The 21,868-nt window shown below is 34.4% G+C and overlaps 1 protein-coding gene across 1 annotated transcript; it reads right to left on the reverse strand.

Moving 5' to 3' along the window:
* Positions 1-3,808: 3,808 nt before the first annotated feature.
* On the reverse strand, positions 3,809-15,233 carry LOC147068906 (uncharacterized). The gene is made up of 7 exons (XM_085951488.1): positions 15,194-15,233; positions 10,643-10,735; positions 9,720-9,891; positions 8,183-8,313; positions 6,842-6,905; positions 5,865-5,973; positions 3,809-4,247 (listed from the first exon to the last, which is right to left on the reverse strand). Exons 2-7 carry the CDS (start codon positions 10,725-10,727, stop codon positions 4,038-4,040), a joined length of 771 nt encoding a protein of 256 aa, XP_085807614.1. The 5' UTR covers positions 10,728-10,735; positions 15,194-15,233; the 3' UTR covers positions 3,809-4,037.
* Positions 15,234-21,868: the final 6,635 nt, after the last annotated feature.

The following is a 21,868-nucleotide window of genomic DNA, read 5'->3' on the forward strand; positions in this document are numbered from 1 at the left end:
GAATTTCCGGTTTCAAATTAGGAACGCCCCCAAATTTTTCATTACATTTTTGACACTTCGTATTGGACGCATCTATCAATTTACGTAATTTGAAGCTTTTTATATTCAAAAGATGTCTAAAACAATACGAAATGATATTCGAATTATTATCAGTAAACTTTTGATTTATTGCGAATAAGAAAAAGAGTCGTATTTAAAAGGCGAGCTTATACAATACTTTCAACAAGCCCATTTTACGGGTTCCTGTCATGTCAGGTATGTCAAAATTCAGTGTTGTAATACTAGAAATATTTCCCCAAATACTGGAAATTATGTTTGTATATTATAAAGTTATGTGTATCGTAATCTATTTTATTAATATTTTTAGACGTATAATAATTAAGTATAAATGATCATTAGTTAGTTAATGAATTGTCCTATTTTTTCCTAATTATTTTCCTAATTTTTAAACCGATAAGTAGGTACATATCGTTTTAAAATTTATGTAAGGTGGATATAATTTAATTTATAGAAAATTATTTTCACAGTATGTGTTTCTACAACAATTTTACTAAAAATACGATATAAAGACATCATTTGTAAATTATAAAACATGTGATTGGGTCATCAATATAATATTGAATATGTTATATCTTTCACTTCTACTTTTTTACTCATAATTTGTGTTCTAGTTATTTAATTAATAAATACCTGCAGCAATATTATCAGTTAATGTGGGTTCAATGATACATTTCCTTCCAAATTCAATAATTAGGCTGTATTAATTAACCTAATATAATAGTAATAATTAAGAGGTGAAATTATTTGAAAAAAAAAATTCTATTGATATTTATTGAACAATAATTAGACTTATAAATTAATGTACTTATAAACTTACTGAGAATAGAATTGATATAAACTTAAAACCTAATTTCGCGGGATATGTTTTCTCAAAAAATGACAACACTGTGAAATATTCTATACGCGATAAGAGCGACTTCCTGTTGTCGCCGAAATAATGTTGTCGTACATGTTGATAGCAGTATTTTCTATTGTATCGAATCAGTATAAAACACTCAGTAGAAGAAAGCAACATAGTCATTCAGTTATCAAAGATACAACTGTAAGTTTATCTTGCGCTTCGCCCGGTCGAACTCGTAATCTATCAGAAAGCATTCTCGCGATTTCACTCAGCTTAATTATAATCTGTAAACTTATCTGTAATAATTAAATTAATATTTATTTGGAAGGAGATAATAAAACCAGGGTTCATTTCATTCACGCACCAAATTCTGAATTATTCATTTGAGAATCAACCAACCAACCCTGCCTGTTTCTTACACCATCTCACTTCCATAAATTTAATGTTATTTTTTCATTACTTATCTATTAATATATTGTTTAATATTAAATTTAGTGTACAAGATTAATGCCTTAACCCAAATATATTGACTGGAACCAACAAAAGTTAAATAATAATAAAACAAAATCCCTCAACTATATATTATATAATATAGAATTGTCGAGATGAATTAATATATTTCGAAAAAGAAAAAAATCATGGAAAATATTTTCAATTCGTCAGCTGAATGCAGAACTATTCTAACTCACATTTGAAATATTTTGCAGAAGATTTTTTTGAAACAGCCTACTTCAGTTATTTATTATTTATATAGACAAGTGTATGCACCGATGTTATCATCAATAATTCTACTAACATATGATGCGTACATTTATCCATAAAGATAATAAATAATTTCAGTAAGTTGTTTCAAAAAACTCTCTCTTGAAAAATTTCAAAATATGTTATAGCTCTCCATTCAGCTGACGAATTATTCTATAACTATTGATCCAACGTTGATAAAACATCCAACAAACGTTGAATTTGAGAGAGATTTTCCTGTACCTGTGGGTCTATTTTATACATGAATACGTGTATTAAATAAGGCTCTAAGTACTAAAAAGTAGTATTGCCTGTAGTTACAAAATACTGAGTCATTGCAGTAAAATTTCATGAAGCAGACCTTTTGAAAAATGTAGTTTTACAGTGTGAAACAGTCACGGCAGCTTCTATAATTTTAGGTATTAAGAACTCGCAAGAGTTAACACACCATCGTCAGCTATTTTATATTGAATGCCGTTGACCACTGCAGTGCTACTTACACCATTATAAATAAAACACGCCAACGGACTTACAACGTCGACAGGTGTAATTATTTTGCTGTATTTTTTTGACTTGCTTGAGGCACTTAGACTACAGTTGAAGTTATTGGCATTGGTATGTAGAACATTTTTCTATAAAGTCAGTTTTTATTATTTTGGTACTTAGCGCCTTAATTAATACACGTATTCATTATCGACCGCTAAAGTGATAAATATTATCACTTTATCACTTTAGCGGTCGATAAGTATAGAATAGACCCACTGGACTTATATTATTTGTAAAAATTCTAGCAGTTCTAAAATATTATGATCTATAAATATTTATAAAGGTGAATGTAATAAATGTAGGTAGGTATTTTAGGTTGCTATAATTCTAAATAGATTTTTATGGCTATATTTATTGATAGTTTGTTCTATATGTTTTGACGAATACCGAATACCGGTATTCAATATGAAATACCGAAAATACCGGTAGGTATTGAAATATTTATTCGGTATTGCTACCCCTAACCCTTATGTGCTTGCCTGATATATGCCGAATAGTTGAACATCGTTGCTTTACATTAATGTCCGGATTTACCATGGGTTTATAGCCCAGGGTACCCAACTTGGTAAAGGAGTATGAAAATAATATTGACGACAAAATCTTGAAGTAGACGAAGCAACCAGCTTCAGTTCAACCAATTTTCAGGGTTGAAAATCTTGACAAAAAGAGGTAGGTAGGTAGCTACTTTCAATTAATGATAACTTTAATAGATAATATTATTAGAAATGTTTTTTTTCCAGACCATTGCCACCCCTTGAATCCTGTCGCCCTGGTATTTCACACTCCTAATAGATTTGCTTAGCGTGCCCTGAATAAAATATGATATTATTGAATGTTCACTATGCATATATTTGTGTGATATGGTCTCGCACCCCCTTTGCACCTTGCTGAACTTACCGGTAGAACCGTAACCGTGGAACGTCGGAGTCACCACTGTGGGTTTCAGGTATGGCGGATGAAGAAGTCGAGATTTGATGGTTGCTTCGATGGATGGAAAACCTTTAACTATTTTTTCAGCACGCTTTGTTCACTGTAGAGAGCTATAAGTTTTAAAATATAACTTCATTCACACAAAAAATATAATGTGTTTGGGCCAATTATCGCATTCATCCTTTCTTTCTACCAACAAATCCCCAATTATTGTCACAAGACTACCAGTCACGGGTCATGATCGACCGTGATGAAAGTTAAGTTTAGTTACTCCAAGACAGGCAACGCGCGTAGGCTTCTTAAAGCTATCGTGCTCTATCTGATACCATACGAACGAGGCTGCATTAACTACATAATGATTCATACAAAATGCATCTGTTTGATCTTCGTTGCGCTAAATCTGATACGGTTCGAGCGAACGTCGCGTCTATAATACATCCTGAACTTGTCATCATCATTCATCCCAAAACAAAAGTGAAACCCTGAGAGTGACATTCCGAACGGTCCGTTTACCAGTGCGCGCCAGCCCTCTCAATATACAAGGCCAGTGTCTGGCATCTTGTGTAACCCTCCTAGATTAATCCACCAACCAGCATCTTCAAATCACAGTCCACTACTAAAAGCGCGACCATAAAGAATAATACAGATTGTTGCTGAAAGGCAAAACACCATGCAATAAATAAAATAGTTGATACAGTTATTGTTTATTTATTATCTTTTAATTCTGGTGTTTTCAGCACTAATAATATCAAACAACATTTGTTTAATTATAATTTGAAATTAAACATGGAGGTAGTTTACTGGTTGGTATGTTGTTATTGTTTTAAAATACGACAGTCATCGCACTAAGTTTATAGTCATTAAACCCAAGAGAACCCAGTAAAGGATCCCAAATTAATGTTGTAAGCCCATGGTGTCTTTACAGTGATTTGTTTCCCCCGATCATGTCAATTACGTCTTGTAGTGTGAGTTTCGTGAGATAGGGGTTGGCATATTCCATGATATTTGAACCGATCAGGTCAGAGATTAGCTGCCTTTGGGTCACCAATGCGTTTGGGATGAGGTCTTCCATCATCTGATTCATGATGTCACTGATACTTCCTCCACCGAGCAAACCCTGGACGTCACACTGAAAATAAAATAAAAACGTATAAGTAATATTGTAATTAATGCCTTATCTGCATCAGTGTTGGCAAACTTCTTTGCTAGTCAACCTGAAGACAAATGTTTTTTAGTTTTAATATATCCTGCGTTTACTATCGAGGTTTCTTCACGCTAACTACTGTTCAACAAGTTCTTCTTGGCTACGTGTTAAAACTGTGAAGTAACAAGCTTCTCCCATTTAGTCTCCCCTCCTATTTAGTCAACGACAGCGCCTTCCGGCTTTTGCCTAAATCTTCTTGTTGGACAGTAGCTTGGTGCTAATTTAAAAGAAGATAAAATGTGTCAGCTGAGAAAAAAAACCTCATTGGAAATAACCTGTCTATTCGCATCGAGTATTGCTGATTTTTTTTTCGGTCAGTGGGTCTATTCTATACACAAGGCGGTTATCGACGGTAGTCTATCATATTTATGTATCTAGGCGGTTAATTGTTACAATAAGATAAACGTCTAAGCCAGTCATTCTCAAAGTGGGCGATAACGCCCCCTTGTGGGCGCTGTAGGCTTTCAGGGGGGCACTAGAAGGCTCAAAGAAAATTAGAGGGCGTTAAGGAAATCTAGAGGGGCGACGGCAGACAAATTCTATCTATAAAAATCCGACGGAATCTAGACACGACACCGCTTGAGATGCGATTTAACAAACTGATAGTCTATAATATATATTAAGTATATAGATAGATATTAGCAAACTCATCGAAATGCATCAGATTCATCCTTCACATTAGATAAGTTTTAAATTCAAAACCTTCTTTTCATGTTAATAAAAATACTTATAAATATGATTACATAGTATGAGTTTTATATCCTCTCATTGAAACATTCTTTGGTTTCAGAAATAGGATATGGGTCACACCCTATCTATCCTATCCATATAATAATGCATGTTTAAAATGATATTTGCAATAGTAACTGTTTCTAAGATGGTAACGTTAAAAGGTAAGTTAAAAAATATGGGGGGCACTAGATTTTTTAAAAATCTCAAAGTGGGCGGTGGTCGAAATAAGTTTGAGAAGCTGTGGTCTAAACTGTCAAAAAGTGCTATGTTACACGAAATGCTTATCGAATTGGATTTTAAGGTTGGCTATCGGTTTTAGTATATTAAATTAAGTTAGCTATCAATTAATTCCTTAATTACTAACTAATAGACGTAGAATAACTATACGCAGCCCGCCCGCGGTCCGATTACTTACGCGCGCCGATTATTTTCCTTTTACGTTCAGTAGCCTACATTCTGTGCGACGTATTGTTCGTATGTTATTATTACTTCTTTAGTTTTATTATTGTAATTACATAATTTTCAGAAAAGTGAATTGTTTGAATCCTTTGGATTCGGTTACTTTGACAAATAAATTTTCTTACGAATTTGAACAACCAACATTCAGAGAATCAATAGGCAAAGCATGTTCCATGTTTGATAATTTTAGGCAGGGCTTAAGTAACCATCATCTGAGGGGCCCAATTTCTTTTTTTCAAATAATCGTTGCAAAACGATTAAGTGGCTGGGACGCCTGGACCTTATCATCAAACCAGGACATAATATGGTGAGTCTAAGCTAACAGATATAATAATATGTCAAATTATTTACCTTAATCTTTTCCATACTCAAGTCAACCAAGAAGTTTCTCATGAAGAGAAATCCATTTTTGATGATTATTGTTGCATTTCCTTTGATTCCGATATTAGTCGCTCGAACACTGAAATAATGACATGGTAAAATTATCATAAACCAGGCCTGCAGTCAGAACATGATATGGGGATCCATTGTGAAAAAATATCCATAATAATATAGCTAAGATCCGCCATAAATAGTGCACATTCCCCTTTGTTAGTCATACGTATTTGTTTTTATTGAACTAAGACTACAATTTACAGAAGGTATTTGTTAATTTTTAAAAATCAATTAAACCCTGCCTAAACCAAACCATAAAAGTTTTGGTATATTTTGGGCGATACGACAAAATTGTGCACACTTTTTAATTATTCATACTTATTTGTTTTCGTTGGATTAAGAATACATATTACACATATTGTTGATTCATTTTTTTTTAATTCAGTGAGCTCTGTTTAAACTAAACTATAATAGATAAAAAAAAATTATCTATAAAATAATCAAAGTTATGTATATTTTAGATATTTTATTGATAGACGAGTATTTTTTGAAGACTATTTACTATGGCTTGGTTTCACAGGGTTTAATTAAATTTTAAAAACTAACCAACACCATCTGTAAATTGTAGTCTTATTTCAACGAAAACAAAGACATATGACTGACAAAGTTTAGTGTGCACCATTTATGACGGATCTTAACAGCCTGCCTTCACCCTTCGCCACTGCCTGCAGCTATAACTACAGGTGCTCATTTACGATCTGTGACATTCACAAGTGGTTATTGTTAGTCTCCGTTAGTATCGTCCGCGCCGTCTTGTCTTTTGAACTTGCCGCGTCAGAATATTAAAGGAATCATTTTAAAGGAAGCCTTTGGCAATGTCACACTGTCATCAATCGAGAATGGTGACAGAAAGTACAAACATGGAAATAGTATATAAGTAAGTGGGTACTCACTCAAATGAGCCATTTCCGAAAACCTTAAAACTGTCCATTAGGGTTCCATTGAGTTCATAATGGGCTGAAAAAAGAAAAGGCGCTGTTACCATATATATATAATCATAGTTTAAATCAAGCAATAGGTCGTTTTCCATGCCATCGGGTCTATTCTTAACCGTTATCACTTTAGCACATTTCCGTTATTTTCATTGGTTCCAATTAACACGGAAGGCATTCCATACACTAAACAGTTATCAACGGCTTTCTTCTTCTTCCACAGCGCTAAATCCCGGGGTGGGATTTGGCCTCCTCCACAACCGCTTTCCACTCAGTCCGGTCTCTCACCACATTTCTCCAGTTACCGGGTCTTCCTAGATGAAGCCAGTCCACTTCTACGGCGTCAGCCCATCTCCTTCTTGGACGGCCTCTGGGTCTCTTCCGTTGGGGTAGCCACTTCGTCATGATCCTTGGCGCTCTAACTTCAGGCATTCTCTCCACATGTCCCGCCCATCGCAGTCTTTCGGACTTACAGTATTTTATGATTGTTTGCTGTTATCAACGGCTATATTCTCAAATATTCGAAAATTCGTAATACGGCAAAAGTTTAGGTTGGTAGACACGTCGGTCAAATTAGGATATGTTCGTGCTGGCAGTTACGGCCGAATCCAAGCGGAAAAGACCGAACACAAGAATTTTGTATTGTCACGTCAAATATATCAAAATAACCTAGAATTTTATTAGTCATGACATTGCGATTGTAGCACAAAATGTAATTGCAGTAAAACACATATTATATTACTACTAGCTGCTACTAGCCACTCAATTAAGACGGCGGCCTTCGTATTACGGTGAAAATTTAGGTTGGTTGACATGTCGGTCAAATTCAGGTATGTTTGTGCTGGCAGTTACGGCCGAACCCAAGCGGATACGCCCAAACACATCAGACATATCAACATAACCTACAATTTTATTAGTCATGCCATTGGGATTGCAACACAAAATTGCAGTAAAATAAATATTATATTACTACTAGATGCTCCTAGCCACTAAATTAAGATGGCGGCCATGATGTAATCATATTTCAAAACAGTCGAATCTTGCATCTCAATTTGCAATATGTAAAATTGACGTACTCTGTCTCGCTCTACAAGTTAGCGTAGTTAAGAGAGGGCTGTTAAAAGATGGTACTTTTTGACTGTTATGGTTAACTTATTTACATAATTAACCGTCTGAATACGTTAAGTGATAAATGTGATATAATTATCACAATTAGCTCTCTTTGGATGTTCAGTGGTATGTTAGAATTGGCCTGGGGAAATTTTCTTAATAAATTAGAAATAATAAAACGATTTTCCTTACGTCCTGAAATATGCATATCCGGCATAGTCGTGTCGAATTCCAATCTGATCGGTAAAAGATTCAAATTGATTTTATTCACAATGAAGAGGTTTAGTCCTTCAACCAGCAAGTCTGTGAAGTTCAAACTGACACTGGAAAATAAATTAATAGTTTGCGATGATGTATATATTTTTAAAATCTTATTTATTATCTAATGAAACCAACAGTTACATATTGATTACAAAAATAACAATATAATAATGAAAAGTTATTGCAACCAGCAAAGTTTCCATGTATAAATTATAATATAGTTAAGCCTAACAAGAATAAGCCTAAGTAAGAATGACATAAATAATTAAGATTTTGACAAGAAGAAATTTTCTGTTGACTCATATAAACTTGACTTGACTAGCTTAAACGATCAAAAAAATTTGTACTTGATATAAATAATACTGAAATGTCATATTGATTTCCATAGTAACGCACGTATATATTAATAAGAATAATTTAGTTGCTAGGACCCACTTAGCAACCAACAATAGTTTTACTTTTTACGGATTTCTTCTGAAATAATTTTTCATACAAAACAGAATTAACTGAAAATGAATTCAACTCTACTTAAAGATGGCTAAAAGTATTATAAAAATGCATTGGCATCGTGTTCTGTTACATTCTAAAAGTTTCAAATGTCTAGCTAGTCGGGAAGTTAGTTAAAAATCGATTGCAAGATTTGTACCGGACAAACAACCACCGGACAAATAAGAATACGAGCTAAGAAAAACGTTGTAAAAAAAATATAAAGAAATTACTTAGATAAAAAAATTACGTGAGAAAATGAGGAAGAATAATGAATAATTAATTATACACAAAAAAGTAACATTTTTTAAATAATATATGCGTATATACTATGTATATCTATTTATACAAAATTTTGGAGATAGCGCGTTTAAATGAAACAGGTGAATTATTAAAAGGATCAACGGCGAAGAAATAAATATTGTAACTTAAACAAGAGCGCCGAATAAAAGAGTTTTGTGCATAATTAGAATCGCTACGACTGACATGGTACAAAATTTGGTTTCGCATAAATCTTGATGGGCAATGGAAACCCACCCTTTCGAGTAGGTTTGGCGAGTCAACAAAACCATTGATGAACCGGAACGGCGCTCCGGTGCAGTCAGCTTCATTTCGTACCATCGCTTTTGATTCAGCAAAGCAGGTTATCATTAATTTTATCTTTAGAGCTATTTTCATTCGATGTTCTGAAGATCTTCTGGGTCCATTGCAAAGTGCAGGTGACTGAGGTATCTGCCGTTAATGGCGATGTTCTCCCAGTCAAGTCGCCTGAATAGATCTTCCAGTATAGCGTCGAATAATTTGGGTGAGATTGTCTCGCCTTGTCGGACACCGTTAAGAAGCCTGCAAGACGACTAATGAAGTTTTGCGTTTGTATCACTAAAAATGGCGCCATATAACTGATTTGAGGCAAGCCAATACGCATGCGCTTCGACGCATTCGTATTGCACACAAAAATCGCACAACATAACTATCATCATACCTGATAGTTGGTGGAGCATCAACATTAATTTCCCAACGTTCATTGCGGTATGGCGCAAGAATAGGAATGTTTAATGGCTCATATCCAACTTCCATGATGACTCTCAATTTCTCCAACAACTCTCTGAGCTCCTTTTCGTAAGCTCTCTCAAAAGATCCATTCTTCAGGAGTTCTGAAATTTAAAGAATAAAATTATTGATTATTTTATATTAGCATAGCTGGAAATGGAACCGAAATCCCTTACTTATATAATATAAACCGGAACCCTCGATCCGAATCTCGAGAACCTAAAATCGTTTTAAAAAAATATTTAAATTTATTCCAATTTTTTTTTTTTTTTTACATATTGTGGACATTACAACTTTTAAGTTTAAGAGTTCACAACATGACATGACACATTATTATAAAGAAGAAAGAAAAAGAAAAGTAATAATATGGATAAAAATAAAAACTATAAAAAGATAACATAATATAAACGTACAAAAGCAGTGAAAATACAATTATACATATTATAGTAAGTTAAAAGAAGTTCACCGAGTTTGCTAAGACCCTATTTTAAGAATTTATAAAATAGCGCCCACCTAAACACACCTCACGCAAGTGGAATATATCACCCGAAGCAATTTGGTTGAACATAGTTATCGCCCTCCCAATTGGCATTACCGGTGACTGGTTGGTTCTGCACCTTGGGAATACAAACAACTGATGCTCCCTATTTCTAAGATAGTTATCAGGGACACACAGGTGAACACTGCCCAGAATGGCAGAGTTCTCATTTATATCTCGTATAAGTAAAAAAAAATACGTAGCTAAGTAAAGATCTCTTCTAAATTGCAGACTGCAGTATGTAAGCACACCTATCTCGGTCACCATCTTTTAAAATGTCAAAAAGTAGGTACAATGAAAACGCAAAATATACTTGCCAACAACGCTTTCGATGTCAGATAAGGCAGGAATCGCTGATGCAGCCGCCAGGAGACCAAACGTTACAAAAAGCAAGAACTTCATGGTCAAATCTGAAATATAATATATATTAATATTAAGAATATAATATTGTATAAGTACCACATGAAAAGAGGAAGTCACAAAATATTGTGCTTAATGATTTCAATGTAATTATTTTCCGTGTCCGGAAATTTGTACGTATGCAGTTTTCCGAATCACACTTCACCGTGAAATGTTGTATCGGAAAAATATAATATGGTCGTATATTAAAAACTATGGGACAACAAGTAGTGTCTATAGATGGATGTATATTTGATGAAATTGTTCGCAGAGTAAAGTTAGGCTGGAGTGTTTTTGGCCGCGTGAATAATGTCTTTAAAAGTGACCTACCCCACTGTGCCTACAGCGCAAAGTGTTCGGCTAGCGTGTGCTTCCCGTAATCATATATGCGTGTGAAACATGGACCCTAAGTAAAAGAGAGATACAGAAACTTAGAGTAGCAGAACGTGGTACGCGAAAGGACAAATAGAGGAATGAGTGGATAAGGAAGCAGACAAGGGTTTGCGATGTAATAGAGTTTGCTAAAAACCTCAAATGGAAATGGGCTGGACACATAGCTCGAAGAAAGGACAATCGCTGGACAAATTTAGTCATCCAGTGGTATCAAAGAGGTACAAAACGTCCGCAAGGTAAATCTAGAGATCGATGATACAATAAAGTTCTGCGGCAGTACGTGGCAACGCACAGGACTGAGAGAAGAGGAATCAGCTTGGAGAGGCCTTCATACAGCAGTAGATAGATTCAGGCTGATGATGATTATGATATTAAAGACCGCCCAGCCTCTTTGGGTCGTATATTACTAGAGATAAAATTCATGTCTAAATAAAACACGGTTCTTGTATGTTTACAGGAAGCCAGCGGCAAACAAATTTTGAAAATAACCGATATTCTGGTTTATTTGTTAGGTTAGGTTAGGTTTTCATTCTTGAATTCGTGGATTTTGCCAATATCGGCCTTGAAAATTGGCGCGGTTCCCGCCTAGCTTCCTGCAAACTGACTTGTACCTAAAACACTTGCAAAATACGTAATAAAGACTTCCGAAATCAATGATCGTATAATATACGGGCATTTCTTTCCGATTAGAAAGCTCACGGCGAACTGTGCTACGGTGAAATGTAATACGTACAATTTACATGTAAATAGAAAATTCTAACCACTACTCCGATGGCTGAATTGAGTAGAATAGGACCTCGAGACTTTTGATGTGTCCAACTGGCGTCCAGGGCAAGGGAGAAGAGATTGTGAAGAGTTTGTCTGGTGTCGGGTGGCGAAGTTAATTTTAAACATTCATAACATAATGTTTTCACCCCTCGACGGGATTTGAGCCCTTATAACCATTGGTGTCGCGCCAATCTGTGTATTAACCAATTATTATGCTATGAGCCTCCTATATATTATATACTTACGACAATTTAAACAAGTAGGTCATACATGAAATGCTTATCAAATTACGTTATTATTGACTATCGGTTTTTGTGTATTAAATCAAGGAATACTAATTACCTTAATTACTAACCGACGCCCGGCTCTCCCTAAATATTTTAGTTATAACGTCTTCTTGAATTTGCTAACAATTTTTAATAAACCATTTTCTTTTATTCAATGAATAATTCAAAAGATTTTGAGAATGTAACCATTCCATATTATATTGAACATAAATAACTTGAAAACACCTCAGATATACCCATTCGAAAAATTAAACCCTGACGGCTAAAATTATTAAACATGGAACATGCTTTGATTACTGATTCTCAGAACGCTGGTTGTCCAAATTCGAAAGAAAATAACATACATTGCGAGGCGTGGATTTACACGTCATTCTCGAAGCGCCGTGCGCGGCCGACTGGAGTTTTTCGCGGTTGCGCTACTTTTGTGACTTTATTTTTCATTACGCATGTGCTTAGACTCTAGATAACTAAAAATATTTTTCCGACCATGTCCGATCCTAATAGGATCATATGGGCCTCCACAGAGTAGAGCAGATTTTGTTTTTTACGAGAAATGGATGTCAGCCACTTGCTCAACCTATTAGGTCCATACCCTGACTCACACACAAATTGAAAAACAATATGTGTACTTGCCAGACCCAGGATTCGAACCTGAGACCCACGGCGTGATAGTCCAACGCTCAAGCCGCGCGACCACCGTCGGTGTATTTACCAATATTTAAAAATATTTACCACCGACTTTATGTTTAACACAAAAAATATCAATTTTAGCAACACGCGCTTAGTTAAGCAAAAAACCAAGATTTGGCGGCTACGCCGACAGCAAAATCTTCTACACATATGTTAACCTTTTGTCTTACTCTAGCGCGTGTCGCAGATATTATAAGGGTGCCGAATACACTCGCACTTATGCATCGTTTTTGTTCGATCGATTTTCCATAACGAATCCGCCCGGGAGGTCAATACAAAAGCATGTATCCATGCTATCAATAATGTAAAATGAAAAAAATGGAATATTACATTCTCAAAATCTTGTGGATTATTCATTGAATAAAAGAAATGGTTTATTAGAAGTTAATTTAGTCCGGAATTACTAGTTTGGTAATCAATCAGTCGATTACTAAATAAAAACAGAACTAAAAATTGTATTTACTCTTTCTTGGCAATGGTGATTAAGTTATTTACTATTACGTGATTAAGTTATTTAGATTAGGTGATTAAGTTATTAACTGATATTATAGATAATGAATCCTATCTGCACGTTTTTATCATTTTCATGACACAATTATTGTTTTGTAAATAAACGTATCTAAATGTAAAACTGGTTTATAGGTCGGTCCCTAAATATTGTATTAGTGAACTGTCATGTTGTGAACGTCTTAAACTTATAATTTGTAATGTCCACAATATGTAAAAATAAATAAATTGAAATTGAAATTGAAATTGAAATTGAATTAGTTAATTAATTGTAGTGGTTTTAACAGTTATTTGTAATTTAATAATTCTAACTAAATGCAGTGCAAGAAATGGAAATTTCAACGAACCGGTACACTACTTCAGAAAAATATTTTGAAGTCTTTAAAATAGCTCTGGCGAAAAACGGTTAGGGTAACTTTGGCAAAACAGAATAAAAGTACAGCAGAACCTCGATATAACGGACAGAATATCCGGTCAAATGTATTGTCTGTTAAGGTGATGTCTTTACCTACCAGAGGCACCTAGCGGAAAAAAACGAAGCTTGTAATTTGAGACATTTTTTTGATAATGTACAATTTCAACTGTGTTAATTAATAAATATGTATCTGAAAACATTAAAAAGAAAATTTTAAGTCAAAGATAAACTTACAATTGTAAAAAATGTTAATTTGTTGAATCGGACCGCACCTTATTATTACATATATTTTATGGTCATATTTATTATTAAAATTTAGTTTATTAAGTTTTCTAAGCATAGAGATAATTGTTTTTTATATTTATTTTAAAAAACATCGATTTTTATAAAAATATAAATGTGTATAACTTGAAATTCTTTTTATTTATATCGAATCGAGTTTCAATATTGGGACCACACCTAAATACAATTTAGATACAAAAGTGGGCGGTAGGTATAAAAAGGTTGACTACTCCTGCTCTAAACTGTCAAGCGTGTTGCATGACGTGTGTTGAATTCAGCTACAAAATGTCACTTTCGTATTTTTTAAAAGGTAAAACGGTAAGTAATACTAATAATAAATTTGGGATGTTTATCTTTATAATATGTATATCACATTTTATTGGATGTTATCATTATATTAGGCGTTATGTGCTTTGATTTACCACTTTTTACTTTACGGGTTATTGGCATATATTAAATATTTAGTTTTTTAGCTTGCTGCACAATTTGAAAAAAGTCACTTACGGGATAATAACATTAGGCTATCGTTAAGTGGTTTTTAATATGTATTATAAACTTAATTAACCATTTCTTTTATCAACGAATAATTCACAAGATTTAAGAATGTACTATTCTAATTATCGAACATACATAATTTTGAAAAACACCTCTGAAAAAATCCCGGCAGGAATCGAACCTGCATCTCTTGGGTTTCCTGCACATAGACCACTATGCTACGAGGTGACATACTAATTGCGTCAAACTTTAACTATTGGCACTTAATACTTTGCTCATCAGCGCTCTTCCAAATTGAGCTACTAAGGCAATCGGCTGTTGTATTCTTAATCAAAGTAGGTACCTACTACTTTAATCACTAACCTACGTTACGGATCGCTCCAACATTTTATGCAAGCGGTCTATGTGCAGGAAACCCAAGAGCAGGTTCGATTCCTGCCGGGTGTCTTACTTTTTTCAAAAAGATTTTTGTTTGTGTTTTTCGAAATTATGTATGTATTATAAACGTTTAATATTTTGCAAATCATTTATAATTGAATGGATACATACTAGATAATAAATTTATGGAATTTTGTTGTCTTCAAATCACTGTTATCAATATTAATTTAAAAAAATATATGTCAATAGCTCACCAGAAGTTTCAGTACACTTGCTTCAAATAAATCTGACTGCAGCTAATTATTATTTCAATCCATTTTATATAGATATTATTTTAATCAAGAAAGATAAAAAAATGGAAATCCATGGATTAACAAGTATTTGTTTATCTAAAATGGGTATTTTATCAAAGGTTAAGCCTACCAAAAATGCAACTTTAATATAAATTAGAGTTTTGTAATTAATGGATCTAAAGATTATTCTAAACAGTGTTTCCCAAAGTGGTCGCTATTGGCAGTTAGTAGCCTTGGAAGCAATAATTGGGAGGCATTGAGTATATTATATAAGTGAGCGGTGGAAGCAAAAATAACGTTCGATAAAAAAAAAATTAACTTATTGGTTGGGCCAATTGTGGTTGCATTCATCCTTTCTTCACACCTATCCTCGATTCCTTATTTATTATTGTTGCAAAACCTGGGCGACTAGCAATAGTCATCAGCAACGTTCCCTCTAATTTTTCTATTGTGTGTGCGGATCTTCAACGCATCTGAGCAGTGGCGTAACTAGGATTGGTGTCACCCGGTGCGGTAAATTTACACCCCCCCCCCTTACAAACACACATATGCATTTTTTTATTAAAACTTATATTTTTAAGGTACATGTGTTATGTGGTACATGTTTGTGCATGTGATGGTTTTGTACATCCGACCAAAACTAAAATCAGGCAAAGGAAACTTTCTTTTACAATATTTTTATGTGAGGACTGTGCGGGGGATGAAAACATGTGTGCGGGCACATTTTGGTAGGTGTGCGCGTTCCCTTGTGTGTTCCCTTAGAGGGAACATTGGTCATCAGTCGACCGTGATGGAATAATATTGAGTTAGCTTGAGTGGCATCAAGAAAGCGGTCGTGTGCGTGCATGTCGAGTGACTCAAAACGCATATGTTCGACCTTCGTTGCGCAAAATCTGATACGGTTTGAGCAAACGTCCCGTCTATCATCCATCCTGAACTTTTCATCATCGTTCATCCCAAAACCATGTGAAACCGTGAGAGTGACATTCCAAACCGTCCGTTTACCAGTGCGTGAGTGCGTGAACACCGAACCAGCTCCAGCGCGCGCCAGCCCTCTCAACAAAAAGGTCAGTGTCTGGTATCCTGGGTAAACCCCCCCTAGATACGTACGATATTTAATCTTTTATTATTTTTTTTAATTTTAAAGTTTATAATTATTTTCCTTTTGACAGCTTCTCAAACGAGTATCTTCCGACTAACTTTCTCCTAGGCATGCTCGCCTTTCATTCTCTTCAAGATCGTAGGCCACTTCTGTTCTTAAAGCATTTTTCCCTAATAGGAATAGTTTCCAATCCCGATATTCTAGAAAATTTGAATTTGTATGCATCCGTCAATTACATGCGTGGTCGCAGCCTATTTTGGGTGAAAGCTGTTTCCTCATGTCAGGCTCACCAGGTGCCAATAGCGAGGGCTGTTCGGCTGGTCAATACACTCCATGCATTATATACCTATTCTGTTTTTAAAATTCTATTTTATTGTTTGATTTGTATTTTTTTTGAATTATTGTTATTTTATTTCTTTTGTATAAAACTATTTTTTGCTTTGTTTTTTTCTCTAACTGATAACTTGTACTTTTTATTCTAAATGTTCATGTTGTGAACGTCCTGAATTAATAATTTGTTTTGTACTTACTCAACGTTTTTTTTAAAATAAATAAATATTATAAGACCCCAATGTTAGGAAAAAATTGAGAACCATGCATTTTTGTTTGCAGATATTAATATTAAGAAGTAGCGCCACGCCAGGCGCACACAAATGGGTTTTTCGGGTCCCCCCCAGAAACGGAAAAGATATAAATTATGTGGGTAAATTAAATTCCTTCTTCTTCTCCACGGGTTGGCTTTACGATACGGACACGCAAGTCCTATGATCATTGGAAGACCCTTGGCTATGGCCCCTACAAGGGAGGCTGATAGGGCTCTAGCCTGGGGAGCCGAGTTTAGAGGAGGCCCGGCGATGCGGATCGACCAGTTAAGTGAGAAAAACACACACCACAAATTTGGTCTAATAGTAAAAAGTCGCCTGCGGCGCTATTTCCCTTTCATGATTATTAACATTAAAAATTATATGGATGTGTGATGTAATTTAATGTGATATGATGATTGATATAATTAAATGATAATTCACGTGCACTATTTTATTTTTAAATTATTTTAAGTGTGTTTCCTAACTTAGAAAATGGCTTTTTATCCAATATGGCGAAGGGTTGCATGTTACTTGGCTAGCACAAAGGGTTAAGGGCAGTGCAACCGAGTTGTTTCCACGGAACCCCAGGGTTACGGGGTATTCCGTGAATTTTTAGCGATTTTTAAATAAATCCTGTTGATTTTTTATTGAATTGTCGACACTCAGCACTCAGGGTGGAGGTAGGCTGTTAATATCCGCCATAAATAGTGCACACTAAACTATGTTACATACGTATTTGTATTCATTGAAATAAGATTACAATAGTTTACAGAATATGGTGTTGGTAAGTTTTTAAAATTCAATTAAGCCCTGCGAAAATCAAGCCATAATAGATAATAGTCCAAAAATACACGTATATCTATAAAATATCCAAAATTATGATATTAAAGTATCATACATAGCTTTGGATATCGTATAGATGGAATAATATTTTTTATCCATTATGGTTGGTTAGGCAGGGTTTAATTTAACTAACAATATATTGTGTAATATGTATGTATTTTGAATTAATCTAACGAAAACAAAAATAAGTATGAATGAAAAAGTGTGCATAATTTTGTCGTATCGCCCAAAATAATACCAAAATTATTATAGTTTCGTTTAAGCAGGGTTTAATTGATTTTTAAAAACTAAATAATACCATCTGTAAATTGTAGACTTAGTTCAATAAAAACAAATACGTATGACGGTATGACTAACAAATTTTAATGTGCACTATTTATGGCGGATCTTAACAGCCTACCTCTACCCTTCGCTACTGAACTGTTATTAATAATTAACAATACCTTCCATCAGGCGGCTCTCGTGGTGCAGTGGGCAAGGCGCTGGCCTTCCACCCGAGAGTTCTGGGTTCGATTCCCGGTCATGACAAAAACATTTATGTGTTCTTCTCAAAGCCTGGGTGTTTGTGATTGTTCAAAATTACTAACAACCACCTTGTACGAAAAAGCAAGGACATGGTTATTAATAATTCTAAAAAATAAAAACCTTCCATTAATATGTCAGCAATGAAACGGAGTCATAACAGAAACGGGTGTTACTTTGGTGTACAAAAGCAACCAAAGTCTAGTATCGTCTACTTTGCTGTCGTACAAATCGTCGCTCCAAAATCAAAACATTGTATATTCCCAATCCCAACTAAATAAATAATAATACACGATGTTTTCATTGAATTGTAACTATCGGTATAAGTTAATAATATATAGGTACCTATATTTTAATGTACGCATTTTTATTCCATATTTTATTAAAACAATAAGTCATAAAATATGCTTATTTACCGTAATTCTTCATGCACACCCTGTGTCAATACTACCAAAAAACACCAACATAACTGAAAAGCGTTTTTAGCGTACAACAGTATCGTTGTAGAACGAAACACCTATACAAGCACCGATTTTTTTTTTTAAATTGACCCTTCCCAAACCATTTTTTGGGTGCGCGCCTGCTCTGGGCAAAGTGTCGCCATTAGTCAAATTGAAAATTGCGCGTTATTATTAATTATTTTACTAAACCTACCTACTCAAATTAATCTTAAATCTAAAGATAATTTTAAATCTTTTCCGTTGCAGTAATGAATTGATTTATGCAAAGATGGCCTCGTAGTTATCGATTTATATCTTAATACCGTATGCGTTATAATAATCGCTCTACTGTCTACATTGACATGGTTACTGAACATTGAGCTGACTTTATATTTAACACCGTGTCCGGAAACTTGTACTTATGAAGTTCGCCGTATTACACTTCAACGTGAAATCCCCATACTCTTTGTAAAACTTTATAGACACGCTGTACTATTTCGAGTTAAACATTGCGTAATGATGGTTCTTCCATTAAAAAGCGTAATAAATATAGTTGTATTAAATAAAATCGTTTAAAGTAAGAAAAACGCGACGTAAAAGTAATATTATTCCAAATAAAAACGATTTTTTGACACTATCTCAGCTGTTTATTAATTAATCACCATTAAATTTTAATAGGAATATAGACCATAAAATTATTGAATTACTAAAATAAGATAGGAGAAAACTTACTCATTTTATATGATGAATTTAATAGTGTAAATAATTTAGTTTTTTCGCTCTCCTGAACATTTGTTATTTAAGACTTATAACGGTTTTTCTGGGGGCCGTCGATATATAACTTACATAGTGATCCCTTCCATATAACCCATGTCCATGTCCAGCGCCTCCATATCCTAATCCATTAAGAGCCAAGCTGTTGTGACCCAGTCGATTATAATTTAATCCGTTGTACCCAAGTCCACTATAGCCTAAGTCGCTGTGTCCCAGTCCACTGTGGTCTAAGCCGTTATACCTCAGTCCATTGTAACCTAGGCTGTTGTATCCCAGTCCACTGTATCCGATATTATTGTGAACTAGGCCACTAATCCCAAACAGCCGTGGCCGGAGGCTAAGCCGCCATAGCTTAGATGATTGCCAGCGAGTATCAGCGAATGGTGGCCAACGTCTCCTCGTACAATATTACTGTGCGAGACTGTGACTCCATAACCATTGCACATCGCGGCTAGTGCCACGACGCAAAAAGACAACTGAAAATATATAAAAAATAACGTGTTGTTAAATTTGTATTTAGCTTTAATAGTAGAATCAAATGTAAAAGCTATGATTTCTTTTATTTTGTTAACTGTCAATCCATGGTGGAACTGCATTGTATTGTTGTTTTTATTTAATAAAACGACATTTTCAACTGTCCCACTGAGGCGGACGAAACCGGTCCTGATATATTAATTAAAAGTGGAATAAGTACTATAAAAAAATTGCGTTTTATTAAATAAAAACAGCAAGTAAAAGCTATGAGTTAATTTTATATGTGAAGGAACCAATTCATTTAAGAGGCATGAAGAAAGTTGAGTGTTAACCACGTTGTGTGGGATCTTCAATATATTTCTATACGAAATTTAGTATTTCGATAGCGTCGAATTCAATTATTAAGTTTACACATTCGCATGTATTTATTATTTTAATTTAGAATATTTTTCATAGGTAACGCTATTTTCAATTATTTTAGCCCTTTTTTCTTCCTGTTTTTTGACAACATAGGAAATGCATTATTTAAAGTAATTTCAACAAGAAGTACATTAGGCAAAAATATATTTATGACTGTATGGAAGGTATATTAATCAATTGTGTATTTTTCAATTTAAGTATAATATAATAATTTCGTTTTAGAAATAGAAATAAGTTGTTATGTGTAGATTTTAAGATACTTTAATATTAATTTGCAACAATGACCATGATTACAATTTATATATAAAATTTCTGTCGATAACAAACGAATGATATTTCTATGAGAAGACCTAGATGTCTATTTAGTATTTATTTGACAAACTACATCCACTGGGAAATATTTTAGTAAATAATGACGATTAACCTTAATGAACACCATCATTATGGTAGTATTGTTGACTAAACTGAAGACCTAATTAGACTAATCACTTAGTACAACTGATGTATGTACTCCTCGAGGAGTGGGCCTATACACTCATTCGATTGGTTTTATGTTTCCGTTATTACAAGAATTTCCATAAGTTTTAATGCTAACAAAAACAAGCTCAAAAGTTGATGAATACAAATATTTTTAATTATTTCATTATTATTAACATGATTTATACCGAATTGAATGCCACACATATAATGCATATTTGTTCAGTCGGGATTTGTTATTGTCCAGTTCTTCACTGTGGTTTTTGTAAAGGTCTGTCTGATTGATTAACTACCTACTATCTCTAACTTGTGTAGTTAATAGGTTGATCACATTCTCTGAGAGTGTACCCATATATCGGTTGGAAGGGAAGAGCTTTTTAAGTCAGCTATCACTTTAACCTGTGTCCGATAAGGGAAGATTATCTTATGGCAAGTGAGAATGTCTTTTAATCATCAAGACTTGATAACATGTTAAATTTCGATCACCATGCCAAGACCCAGTTCCACAGGGCCGGGATGGCCTTCCAAAGAGATAGTCGTAAGGCTGGTGATAGATGGGGTCTAAAGATAAAGATACACAGAATAGCCTATGACGCAATTTTCATCGCTGCCAGCGTGTATGGTACATATATATCCACAAAAGTGTTAAAATCAGAAAACATTCTTTTAATTGGCAGCACAGTGCACTGTTGTCATTCACTAATGCCTCTCGTTCAACACCGCGGACGTCCTCTTTGTACTTCATGTTGACCTGCACATACAACAGGTATGCGGTGGGAAGGCCGTTGTTGGTGAATTTCACCCTGCCCCGCTTCTAAGCCCTGATGCTGATAAAGTAACACTGAGGAAGCAGACAATACGTCAATAATAACGTCAAATGTATGGTTAGTATCAAATAAACACTGTGCACCTCGCACTGCTGCAATCAATAGTAATTTTCAAGCGGTAAAATTAACATGGTTAAAAGCACGTACACATACGGAAAATATTTCCTTCCAAT

Source organism: Rhyacophila brunnea, unplaced genomic scaffold, assembly GCF_057557595.1.
Source record: "Rhyacophila brunnea isolate RB1 unplaced genomic scaffold, BYU_Rbru_1.0 scaffold_24, whole genome shotgun sequence".
Classification (NCBI taxonomy): domain Eukaryota; kingdom Metazoa; phylum Arthropoda; class Insecta; order Trichoptera; family Rhyacophilidae; genus Rhyacophila; species Rhyacophila brunnea.